General features: G+C 39.2%; 1 protein-coding gene across 1 annotated transcript in view; it reads right to left on the bottom strand.

Annotated features, from left to right (window-relative positions):
- Positions 1-14,021, bottom strand: part of AOX1 (aldehyde oxidase 1) — a 190,894-nt gene that overhangs the window by 111,798 nt on the left and 65,075 nt on the right. Inside the window, exon 8 of the mRNA XM_053471953.1 lies at positions 10,516-10,596. Within this exon, the coding sequence (XP_053327928.1) occupies positions 10,516-10,596 (81 nt within the window). The remainder of the gene's footprint in view (positions 1-10,515; positions 10,597-14,021) is intronic.

Below are 14,021 nucleotides of genomic sequence, written 5' to 3'. Positions count from 1 at the left end.
GCGGAGGTTGTCTATGCACATCGCGCAGACCTTCCCTGGCTGCCAGAGAGGAGAATTTTCCACAGCTCTGCTGGGAATTCTCCTCTCTGGCAGCTGGTGAACATCTTTGCGATTGACGCAGACAACCCCGCTGCTGCCGGCACATGACCTTCCGGTGCTCAGTCACATAAGCCTCAGCGGAACTATCGCTGGCCTCCACCCACTGCCCCCACTAGACACCAGGGAGTCAGTGGGGGGGGGGCATAAGTCATTTCTGGAGGCAGAGTGCCCCATGATATGCATTTTAACCCCCTTTATGCCACTCTGCCTCCAGAAATGCCTTTTAACCCCCTATATGCCACTCTGCCTCCAGAAATGACTTATACCCCCTATATGCCACTCTGCCCCATGATATGCCTTTTAACCAGCTATAAGGCATTTCTGGAGGCAGAGTGGCAAGCCTGGGGGCAGATGTGCATAACTGGGGGGCAGGTTGGCAAATAAACAAAAAAAAAATAAAAACACATTTTTTTCTCAATCATAGCTTTTATAAAATATGAAAAAATACTTTACATGAATTAATATTTACTAGTAAAACGTTTTTCATTTAGGGTCCTCTTATATTCAGGCTTTTTCTTTTTTTCCTAAATTAATATTTAGATTTTGGGGGGCAGTGCGCACCAGATGAGCAGGGCTGGTTGGGGAGATCACAATCCCCCTCTAACCGGCCCAACATTAGGGAGCATGAGGTCTGTCCCTAATTAGGGGACTAACGCAGAGGCCTGGAGTCACAGACCTCGCGCTCCCATGACAGGATGGAAGATAGAAGATGATGGAAGATGATGGAAGATGAGAAAAGTAAGAGATGGGGAGAAAGGGGTGTAAGTACTGTGTATATGTGTATTTTTGTAAGCTTGTGTGTTTGTAACCTAGTGTGTGTGTATGGGCAGTGTGTGTGTGTGGGCAATGTGTTTGTAAGCTGGTGTGTGTATATGTGTGTGTAAAGGCAGGGGAGTGTGAGGGCAGTGAATGTGTATACATGTGTGTATGGACAAGCTTGTGTAAGGGCAGTGTATGTGTATATGTGTGTTTATGGGCATGTGTGTTTAAAGGCAGTGTATGTGTATATACGTGTTAATGGGCAGGTGTGTATAAAGGCAGTGTGTATTGGCAGTGTAAGTGTATTGGCAATGCGTGTGTAAGATCAGTGTAGGTTGTATGTTTGTAAGCTGGTGTGTGTGTGTATATGTATGTAAAGGCAGGGTTGTGTAAGGACAGTGTATGTGTATATATGTGTGTTTATGGGCAGTCGTGTGTAAGGGCAGTGTTTTTGTGTATATGTGTGTTTATGGACAGGTGTGTGTAAAGGCAGAGTGTAAGGCAGTGTAAATAAAGTAACCTCTGTAAAAAAATAGCTGGGGGCACAATTTTCCATTCGTGCCTCAGGCACAAAAGGAGCTAGCTAGCTACGGCTCTGGCAACAACAGCACTTCACCAATGGATACACGCATCCAGCATCAAAAAATTAATTGATCCCTCAAAGTAATGAAGGTGAAATGGCAGCAGCAGCAATAGTGGCAGGGCACTGTGAGTAGGTAGACACTGGCATATATCCAATCCCCTCGTACAGCACACTGAATTTCCCCCCAAAAAAAATTCACTTCCAGCTCCAAGAAGGACCCCCCTCCATATTACAAAAAAAAATTGATTACCCAGAGTAAGGAAGGTCCTTGATGTGCAGGGGCAGGGATCAGGGCAGGACAGGACAGGCACCAGCAGACAGACACATCCAGCCACAAGACCGACCCGTCATGTTACATAAAATAAGAATTGATCACCAAGGTGAGAGAGGAGCAGGAGCAGAAGCAGTGGAAATAGGACACTGGGCCTGGGCAAGCATACACTTGCAGGTCATAGGCACATGCAGCCCGTGGAGCAGGACTGAATTTCCACAATATTATAGAAATTAAAAGAAAAAAATGATTCCTAGGAGTAAGGAAAGGGGCAGAGCAGCAACACTAGAACCTCACCCACTTTGAATATTGGATGCTGGGTACCCTAATTTTGGAAAACCATCTGCTCAACCAGGTGTGGGGAGAGCGGTGCATCTGGGGGTTGAGTATATTGCCTGTCACAGAGAAAAACCTCTCACTTTGAACACTGTGGATGGGCATAAAGCATCTGCAGGGCCACTAAAAAAAGGCCTTTCTTGTCTCAATATCGTAGTGGGCCAGTACCAAGAGGTAGCGACAGTTCCTTAATATAGGCTTTCAACATTTCAGAAGCACTACTCTGACTTTGGGGGGCTTGGGTGGTACCAGTATCCACCAAAGTATGGAGGGCTGCTTCCAAAATGGCTGATGCTCTGGTGGGTCTAGTGTAGTTGCTCTACATGGGTGCAAGGGCTTGAGAATGGGAGATGTGGCTGGCACTGCTGCCACTGCTGCTAGGAATTTCCATTTCCAACTCGATGTTGAGGCATTCAGCAACAGCGAGATCAGCGCCAGGGGCCCTGTGTGGTCTCTCCCCGGGCCATCAACATCCGCCATATACTGTTTGGGAAAGGACACATGTTTTAAAAGAGCTTAGGAGGCATTCAATGATCTCTTCCTTAGCTTTAATGGTGTCGCTGAAATCATACAGCAATGCTAAAAACCCACCCCAGGATGCACTGTGACCGCCTCTTGCAAGATGGCGGTGTCCTTTAAAAAAATACACAAGTTTCCAAAAGGGTCTCTCCAGACTCTTCTGAGAATTCTGGGCTACTCAAAATGTTGCTGAACACATATACCAGGAGTGGCAAATTTATACCTGAACTACAAAGTGTGTGAAAAAAAATATCACCACACATTTTGACAAAGGCTGGTGGTAAAATTAGTGCATTGAAAGGGTTAAGATACCAGCATTTACCCATATCATCCTCAGATTATATGTTCAACAGCGTGTTCACAAAAGACATGAAGACATGATAACAACTTATTTGGCAAATCAGTCGCCATAAATCAGGAGCATTTGATATGCAATATATATGTCTCAGGTTGGGTATATATGTTTCAGGATTTGTGTAAAGAAAAAAACCTTTAATCTCTTCAAAGAATGTCAACGTGTATCATGTGTGCTACTTCCCATTACCAGAATTAATAAATTTATATTCCGGTGTAAAACTCAGTGATAATTACATTATTGCTCTATTAATAATAATAAGATTCAATTGTCCTATGAAATAATGGTGTCGCTTTCAATATGTGTAAATTTATGTGACAAGCAAGTATTTCCTTTACCTGAAAGGAAAAAAGGGATGTAAATATAAGAATAAACTAATACTTAGATAATACCAAAAGCAAAAAAGATAGTGTGCCACGTGTGACCTTCAGTGTCAAACATCATGGAAGTATCTTGATACAACTTGATGAAATGCATAAAACCCACAATTAAGTCTTATCGTGTTTTAAATAGAGTTCATGTATTACGTACGGACTAATGAAACATATCAGAGTATGCTTAGATATTGTCCAAGCCTTCCTGATGACTTAATGAGTTAATATAGAAGTCTCTATTGTCTTCAAATTTGTGAACAAAGTACATGGGGGGGGAGGCCTCAATAAATATCATTAATATCCGACTACCGAAATTTTCTTTTTCCCTTTCTTCGGTCTTTATCTTCTTTCCCTTTCTTTTTACTTAATTCTTCTTTCTTATTTAAGAAGGGTTATCATTTAGCCATTGCTTAGCTTCTTCCACCGATGACAAAGTAACTGCTCGATTTCCAATCTTTATTATTAATTTTACTGGGAAGTCCCAAATGTAACTTATGTTTCTGTCGCGAAGGGACTTTGTAATATCTTTAAATCCCCTTCTCTTTTGTCTAGTGTCTAGTAATAAGTCCTGAAAGAACAGGAGGTGTTGAAATTTCGCCCCTTTGGAGGTGTAGGTGCTTGATGCCCTCATCACTTTTTTGACGCATATAAAAAGTAGAAAAGCGAATGATTATATCTCTTGGTTGAGCATCTGTAATTGATTTAGGTTTAATAGTCCTATGGACTCGTTCGATCACATCATCTCTTTCTGCGTCAGGAATGCCCATATCCTAAAATAGATCTTTCAGAAAGCCTCTTATAGCGTTTTGTTTGATCTCTTCAGATATACCTGATTCTTAGATTTTGCCTTCGTGATCAGAGTCTGTTAATTTTTGTTCTAAAGCACGTATTGTATTTTCTTTTTGTGTTAGATCGTCTTTTACGGATTTTAACTCAAATTCTAGATGCTCATATTTTTGTTCGTTTAGTTTGAATCTTTCATCCAATTTTTTAAATTCAGTTATCCAATCATTATGTATTTTCAATAGTTCTTCTTTAAATTGGTTGAGCTGCTTTTCCATAGACTGTTGCAGATATTCTTTAGTGATCTGATGCGTTAATTGGAGACTAGGGCTAAAAGATTGTCTTCCGGATTCATCTGTGGTGACATCCGAGAGGCATAAGGATTCCTCTGTTTTTCTTGGACCCTGAGGAGAGAATAATGTAGTAATCTTTTTGACCTTCCTTTGTTCGGTTTCACGTTTATCTCTTTTTTTGTACTTCGGATCATCCTTTCTTGAGGCCATCTTTACCGAGTTCTCGTTCTTAAAATCTTGATGATGTGTCACTGTCTTTATTTTTGAGTTACACTTAGTGTGTAAGAAGTTGTAAACCAATATAATAGCTTATAGGTATAGTGTTATTCAGTTAGTTTAGGTCATTAGTTTTTTGAGCAGCAGATAGGATCTTCATAAACATTAAAGTATGACTATTAGAGTTCTATAGGTTTATAATTAATATTCTTTGAGGACGTGGGCCTTTCAGTGCCTTGTATAGTAATCTAGGACAAAGTTTATATATTGTGCTTATTTCCTTGAGCTTGAGCTTGATTCATAGGTTTATGTAATTAAATTTAGACTTTATTTAAAACACATGAATCTTGCATATTGCATAGGTAGATAGTAGTAATCTAAATATATAAGAGAAGAAAACAGCCAGTCATGATTCCAAATGGAACTTTTAGTACTTGCGTTTACGTATGTCAGCTTGTTAATCAGCCTCTGAAGTAGTGTGCACGTCTTTCAGATTTCAGCTTTTCATATTCAGCGTTGTGCAGGTTCAACGTCGTGCAGAGATCCCCTATGGGCTGTTAGTCCACCCTTTTCCGCATTCCAAAAATAGCTTCCTCAGCCTCCCAGGACTCAGCCGCTCAAAACTTGCGCTCCGAACGGCACCAAAACGCCGCCGAGCCCGGCAAGGACACCGAAGCGTTGTGGTGTCGTCGAGGTGTCGAGGTGCCGAGACGGTCGGGCACAACATACCACCAGGCTGCAAAGGTCCGGTAGCCGCACCCGCTTCACGAACGCGTCGTTACGTCCGTTCCTACGACGCACCGCCTACTGTGAGCGCGTTACGTCATCATGATCGGGTGTTCTTGGAAATGTTAGTGAGTTTTTTTTTGTTTTTGTTTTTTTGTCATTACGGACTGTTCCTCACTCTGTTTATGGTTGTACTATGATTTCAGGGATCCTAGTTAGTTTTCTCTGGTTTTTACATGGTACTATGAATTCCATATTTATCGTTGTATGTATGAATGAGAATGATAGGAAATTAACTATTTGTATGAGCTCCAATTCTTTATATTACATACTTCACATGGCTAATGAAGGATTTGATTAGAATTTCCACATTAAATGTACAGGGCCTGAATTCTCCCCAGAAAAGATACTCGCTATTTGATTATATGAATAAACAACAACACATTGATCAATGCTCTATTCAAGAAACACATCTGTTAAATGGGGATATTAATAGACTAAATAATAAAAAATACACAGTTATAGAACATTCTTCCTTACCACATAAAAAGAAATGCGGAGTGGCAATCCTAATTTCTAACAACATTAAATATGAGATAATTTATAAACGGAAAGACGATAATGCTAGATATGTTTTAATTGTCTGTAAATTGGACGGTAGATTATACTCAATTCTTAATATATATGCTCCTAACTCAAAACAAATTAGTTTTCTCAATGGCACCCATCAGAAGATTCAAAAATATATTCAGGGATCATTTTTCTATATGGGAGACTTTAACTGTGTGATAGATTATGAAATAGATAGGAAATCTCACAGAAAACCCAGTAATAATATTAATTAGCTCGCTTTAGCGAAAGCGTTTAGGGAAACTTTGGGAAAATATGGTCTGTATGATATATGGAGAACAACTAGGCCAGCTGATAAAGATTATACATTTTTTCCCATCGTCATAAATCCTTCTCAAGAATCAATTTAATACTGAGTCAACTGAATCAATTTTAAAGCTGAGTCAGTTAAAGACTGCAAAAACATCACAATTAATATTGTAGCGTGGTCTGATCATGACTCAGTTATTCTTGAAATACTAAGGAAATACAACTATGTACTACGACCTTGGAGACTGCAAGATTTCTTACTGTCAGGAAAAGATTCCTATGATTACTTTTCTCTGAAAACCGAACAATATTTTCAAGAGAATTTGAAAGGTGATATTAGCCTAGGTAACGTCTGGGGTGCCTATAAATGCGTGATGAGAGGTCTTCTAATTAAAAAAGATGCTTATATTAGATCTAAGGGTAAAAAAATCTTTCTGACCTTTATATCTCTGAGCAATTTAAAAAGAAATTGTATTGAACACCCAAGTGATTTACTCACTGCAAACATGATACAAACCAGAAAAGAAATAGAAATAGTCTTAATTCTAAAACAAACTACAATCTAATTAAAATGAAACAAAAATATTATTATGCAGGGAACAGAGCGGACAAACTACTCTCCCATCAATTAAAAAAACAAAATCTGAAAGCTAAAATACTTAAAATATCAGAAGGGAACAATCATTGGTACAGCCCAGAAAAAATAGGGAATGCTTTCGCTCAATTTTCTTCATCTCTTTATAACATCCCTGATCAAAATCATGATAGGGAATATATTAGAAAATATCTATCAGAATCTAATCTACCAAAAATATCAAAAGAACTGGCTGAACAGCTAGATAAACCCTTTATAGAAGAGGAAGTCCGGAATGTGATAAAATCTATGAAATTGAATAAGGCCCCCGGACCTGACGGCTTTACAGCTTTATTTTATAAAAAAATTATCTGAACCGTTATCTCCCCAATTAACCATTTTATTTAATTATATTAAAAATAATAGGACCTTTCCTAACGGTATGCTAGAGGCCTATATCTTTAATCAATGTTGACACAAAGATATACTCGGCTATTTTGGCCAAACGTTTAAAAACAATTAGTCCTTATCTAATTCATAAAGATCAAACTGGTTTCATCAAGGGCAGACAATCGAATGATAACACGCGAAAAATAATTGATCTTGTGGAATATGTATCTTCATATAAGATCCCTACTGTGTTTTTGGCCCTGGACGCTGAAAAAGCTTTTGACAGAGTCAACTGGACCTTCCTTGAAGAGTCATTGCGTTGCTATGGGTTAGGGGAAGGATTCATAGACTCCATAATGTCATTATACACAACTCCGACTGCCAAAGTATCAGGTCAAGGATTCAATTCTGTTTGGTTCAATATTAACAACAGTACTAGACAGGGCTGCCCTCTAGCACCCCTTCTTTATGTTTTAACCATAGAACCCTTCGCGTCTAGGGTCAGAAACAATGTGGATATTAAGGGTATTAAGATAGGGGACACAGAAAATAAAATCGGCCTATATGTAGACGATGTTTTGATTTCATTATATGACCCCGAGTTGTCTTTAAAAGCACTGCTTGAGGAAATATCAGTTTAGTAAACTATCAAACTATTAGCTCAATATGAAAAAGACTCAAGCAGTGATGGTAGGCATTCAGGACTCCACAAGAATGAAAATGGAAGTAGAATATGATTTCACAGTAAGATCGACTACTTAGGTATTATCATACCTCTAGAGATATCCAATATTATTGAAATTAATTAAAATAAATTAAAAATCGAATTGTTAAAACAAACTGCCGCCTGGAAGGGATTATTTGTGTCGTGGTTAGGCAGAATAAATATTATTAGATCTTATATTATTCCCAAATGGCTTTATATGCTTAGAATGATACCTATTAGCCTTCCAAAACATTGGATACAATTATTTCCAAAAAATATTCAAAAATTTATTTGGGCAGACAAAAAACCTAGAATTTCGATGAAAATTTTATATGCAAACAAAAAAAAAGGGAGGCTTAAACGTACCCTGCCTGGAAAGATATGCACAGGCCAGTCTGCTCCTACATATTTTAAAGATTCAATATACTTATAGTAATAGCGAAGCCTGGTATTGTATAGAACAAGAACTAATAGGACTGTCTAGCCTGGAATCCCTACTATGGCTGCATCAAGATAGATTTAGCAGAATATCTAAATCTCTCCCAATCACTCTTAAAAGTTCAATCGAATACTGGTATTCCCTTACACCTCATATAGGTTTGTGAAACAAAATTATCTCATCTGCTCCATTAGAAATATTACAAACAAATATTTCTCAGTTGAATCTTCGGAAATGGTGCAACTTCAGAAACAACAGAATTAAAGACATATTAATTGGAAATAATAGGAAATGTTTTACTCAAATTTCTGAGGACTTTAATCTTAATAATACTGAGTCTTATAATTTACTAAGGATTAAGCATTATTTAACTAAGCACTTACACGTAGAAGAACTAAGTATACAACTTAATGAATTGTTTTCCCGAGAAATAGTGTTGAAAGGACTGAAGAGATTCTATAAGATACTGGAGGAAATTGAACCTCCACTATACATTAAAGCCCTGAGTTCTTGGCAGCAAGACCTTTGTATCCAAATAGAACAAACACAATGGATAAATAGTTTAATGGAAATAAATAGAGTTACTCACTGTTTAAACATGTCAGAATTTCATTAAAAAATTATGCTCCGTTGGTATTTAATTCCTGTTAGAATTGCTAAAATCAATCAGAAATCATCTCCTGTGTGTTGGAGATGTAACCTAGCTCAAGGTACATTTACATACATATGGTGGGATTGTAATAAAATTGCACAAACATGGCAGGAAGTGTTTGTATTAATCTCAGATTTTATTAAGATAACCATCTGTCCGTCTCTGGATAAAGCACTTCTACATCTGGATAATATGTCCTTTAACCAAAAAACTTTAGTATTTCAGTGTTTTCTGGCCATGAAGATAAGTATAGCAAGAAAATGGCTACAAACATCAACAATAAATATAGAGAACGTTATTAAGCAAATAAAGTATCAATGTTTAATGGAATACGGATATTTTCAAGCACACCAGAGATTACATACATTTAACACAATTTGGAGGCTCTGGACTGATAAATTTTCAATTAACCATGCTAGTATAAATTAAAAATAAATATTAGATACGAGCTCATTCATTTAGGTATGTGTGCGGTATGACTGTTGATGTCTTTTTTTTTTTCTTTTTCTTCTTCTTCAATGTGGTAAGCCTGGGGATAAATTGTCGAATATCCCGGCTTACAATTGTTGTAATTGTTATGATGTTAGCATCTATTTATAGATAATATGTGATCTGTGAAGTTAAACATAGATGGTTTCTCATCTTATGTGTAATATTTCAAGATTCTTGTTATTTATATTATATTTTTCAATAAATTAAAAAAAAAAAAAATAGATACCAGCATTTAAAATGCCCTGGGTTGTCTAGTTTTTAAAAATATATGATTTTATAGGGTAAATTAATCTAGCCCAATTAGATGTTAAAATTCCAAAATGTGGTGTTCTACCTCTCAAACAACCCGACAAACCTGTGATTGGTACTCAGGAGATGTTGATGAACACATATTAGGGTGTTGTTTGACAGTGGCATATACCAGGAGCTATAAATTCCTACCTGAAGTACAATTTGTGTGAAAAAACAAACAAACAAAAAAAAACACAAAAGGCAAAAGCTGGTGGTAGAATCTTGAGCATGGAAAGGGCTAAAATACCAGCATTTGAAATATGTCTAGTTTTCAGAAATATATGTTTTGTTGGGGTAAATTGAACATTTAGGACATGGGGGCAGTAGGATCAGTTGTTCATGTGCACTTCCCAAGTTTTGCTTTTTACCTCCCAAACAACCCAGCATTTAAAATACCTTGGGGTGTCTAGTTTTCGAAAATATTTGATTTGATGGGGGTAAATTGCTTCAAAGTTGTCTCAAATAGCACATGGGGCAGAATTGTCAGATTTGGAAAAAACGGTTTTGAAATAGCAAAGCGCTACTTATTGCCCCATCATATTTTTTTATTTTTACAGAAATGATATCTGAAGAAAGCCCTTCTTGTCCTGAAAAAAAAGTGTGAGTACACTTAATAGGAAAGGAGAAAATTGCAGCTAAACATGAGCACAGCAAAACTGTTAAAACAGCCTTCATGAAGAATACAAAAAATAAAAAAACAGCCTGGTCCTTAAGGGGTTAAATGTTGCTTATCAAGATTCAGGGTTTACCTCAGATTCATAAGGCATGTGACACTTACCATGAGATCTGGAGGAAATATGAGCTCTTGTGTTATATCCAATGGTATGAAGTCTTCTTTGTTGAATAGCTTTGGTGACATCTATAAGAAGAAAAAGTATATAAAGTTATTGGGTCTGTATTTTTGTACATGGTAGCTTTCATTGCTGTAGATTTATAAAAAAATCTCTTTATGACAAGCCACGATTAGAGATAGACAAGCCACAAATCTGCACTATTAGCAGATTCAAAACAAAACTAATTAAATCATACACTTAAATAACTCTAAAAAAATAAAACCTAACTAAATTATACATTTTAAATAATAACATGGGGGACAATGTGAGGGATTACTACTAGACTTGTGCATTCGTATTCGGGCGAACATACGAACATGGCGGCGGCAGAACATAGACAAAGATGAAGACACACAACACGTAGAATCTTCGTGTTCGCCTTAGTCTACTAACGTCCCTGGTCCCTTCCCCATCTAGCATACCTTATCTACGCAGCATCGCAGGGGTTAACGGAAGCGGAAATTCTTAGGTTGGCCGTCAGGGGTTAAAGGGCTGTGCGAACGACTCTATTGGTCGTCTGCAGGGCCGTCCTCTGGCATCAACCAATTAGTTGATGCCAGAGAAGGCGCCTGCAGGTGACCAATAGGCTCACTCGCACGGCCCTTTAACTCCTGACGGCAAACCTATAGATTTCCGCTTCTGTTAACCCCTGCGATGCTGTGTAGATAACGGGTGCGGAAATCCATAGGTTCGCCGTCAGGAGTTAAACTTGGAGTCGTGCAAGCGACCAATAGGCTCACTCGCACGCCCATTTAACTCCTGACAGCGGAACTTGGCCTGGGAGACCATGGTCTCCCTGCTCCAAGAGTTAAAGGTCCATACAAGTGACTTTATTGGTCGTTCGTACGGACTTTTAACTCTTGGAGCAGGGAGACCAGTGGTCTCTCCCGGCCAAGTTGCGGCACCAGGATTTTAAAAGTCTGTACGAGCGACTCTATTGGTCACCAGCTGGGGGCTTGTCTGCCATCAACCAATGACGTACAGGTCCGCAGGGCAGTATTTCAACATGATAACGACCCCAAACACTCCTCCAAGATGACCACTGCCTTGCTAAAGAAGCTGAGGGTAAAGGTGATAGACTGGCAAAGCATGTTTCCAGACCTAAACCCTATTGAGCATCTGTGGGGCATCCTCAAATGGAAGGTGGGGAACCGCAAGGTCTCTAACATCCACCAGCTCCGTGATGTCATCATGAAGGAGTGGAAGAGGACTCCAGTGGCAACCTATGAAGCTCTGGTGAACTCTATGCCCAAGAGGGTTAAGGCAGTGGTGGCCACACAAAATATTGATACTTTGGGCCCAATGTGGACATTTCCACTTAGGGGTATACTCACTTTTGTTGCCAAGGTTTAGACATTAATAGTTGTGTGTTGAGTTATTTTGAGGGGACAGCAAATTTACACTGTTGTACAGGCTGTACTGCTTTACATTATAGATGAGTGTCATTTCTTCAGTGTTGTCACATGAAAAGATATAATAAAATATTTACAAAAATGTGAGGGGTGTACATGCATTTTTAACTACATAATATGTATTATCTCTTTGAAGTAAAGACCGTGATTGAAATATGATTTCAAAATAACAGTTGAACTGGCAGTTAGTTTTAATTATTTAATATTAGCCCCTGCTGCCAATATATATATTAATATTAGCCCCTGCTCACAATATATATAAATATTAAACCCTGCTGACAATATACATAAATATTAGACCCTGCTGCCAACACATTTTATATTAAAAAAATTGGAGCCTACGCAAGCATTTAATTAGGCCCACGCTCCCTAGCATGCAATCACTCCCTCCGCTCCCGCACAAAAAATATATTTGACACACTAACTGCAGATTAGGGGAAGACTGTGAGAGTCAGTGCATTGTGTCATGGGAGCCTCCGTGCCATGGGCTCCTGGAGGGGACTGAGTGCCAGCCTCCTTACTACAGACTATGGGCCCTGGTAAAGAGTGCCATGTTATCCTTTTGTGTGTTATTAATAAAAATGTATTTTATCATTGCTTTATTTCCTAACCGTTTACACACAGCACACTAAGGTCTGGGAGATAATCTAATCAAGACAATGTGTTTTCCTTATTTTAGTGGCGTCTGTATCCTTTTGTATTGTTAATCCCTTTATTGCCCCTGTTGTCTCTGGGATGCAGATTAAGGGGGTGGTTTGTATCCCAATATCTTGTTTTATATTAATGTGCGTTTTGATGGATATATCCAGCCGTCTGTGTCTAAAATAAATCAGTTCTCCTCTTGTTGTACCTAAAGACTAGTCTTGCCTGGTTATTTGGGTACTGGATAGCGATATCCCTTTACTTTGCTTGGGGATATTGCCTACGGATTGCGGGGAATTATTGTCCTGAAGGGAGAAGTCACTTTTGGCGGAGAGGGACAACCTGAGGTCCCTGGTCGGTCCGTCACACAGGGTTTCCTCCTTCTGACCCTACCGTGACATTGAGAGGTCCTCTCCCCCGTAATCATCCCAGTGTCCCCTCATTGACTAACCTATAAAATACCTCTCTTTTACTTACTCCCTGTAGTTCAGGTATAGCTCAAATAAACAACACATGAAACAGCGCTTGCATGTATAGATCAACTGAATAAGATATACAAAAATAAATAATGTATGGAAACATAGCATAGCAGGTAAAGATCAACACATTAACCCAAAACCCAGCTCTGCATGTATAGATCAATTGGAAGTCACATGTGAACTCAGCACTGAAGGTATCAAATAAACAGAATCAGACATACAAATCATGTATTTGCAGGTATACAATAATAATGTATGGAAACATAGCATATCAGGTATAGATCAACAGAGCGCACAAACCCAGCATTGCAGGTATAGATCAACAGAACACACAAACCCAGCATTGCAGGTATAGATCATCTGGAAATCACATGTAAACTCAGCACTGAGGGTATAGATCAAATAAACAACACATAGAAACAGCATTTGTCACGAACCGGGGGAGCAGGTCTATTAGGAGCCCAGGTGCAGGGGATACGAGGGGCTCTGTCTGTACCCCACGATGCATGATGGCCTGGGGTTGTTACAGACAGGCGCAGGAATAAACCACAGACAGAAGATCAGGATTAAGAGTTGTATTGTATATGGTGGTACAACAATATATACAAAGAAAGTCAATTGACAGGAAGCCCTCTGGTTGGGGCACACACGGCAGGAAGCCCACTTGCAGGGCACATGGCAGGAAGCCCACTTGCAGGGCACACGGCAGGAAGCCCACTTGCAGGGCACACGGCAGGAAGCCCACTTGCAGGGCACACGGCAGGAAGCCCACTTGCAGGGCACACGGCAGGAAGCCCACTTGCAGGGCACACGGCAGGAAGCCCACTTGCAGGGCACACGGCAGGTTGCCCACTTGCAGGGCACACGGCAGGTTGCCCACTTGCAGGGCACTCGACTTGGGAGTCCACTTAGTGGGGC

The sequence above is a fragment of the Spea bombifrons genome, chromosome 7 (assembly GCF_027358695.1).
Source record: "Spea bombifrons isolate aSpeBom1 chromosome 7, aSpeBom1.2.pri, whole genome shotgun sequence".
NCBI lineage: Eukaryota > Metazoa > Chordata > Amphibia > Anura > Pelobatidae > Spea > Spea bombifrons.
This window is presented reverse-complemented; position numbering and strand designations above follow the sequence as displayed.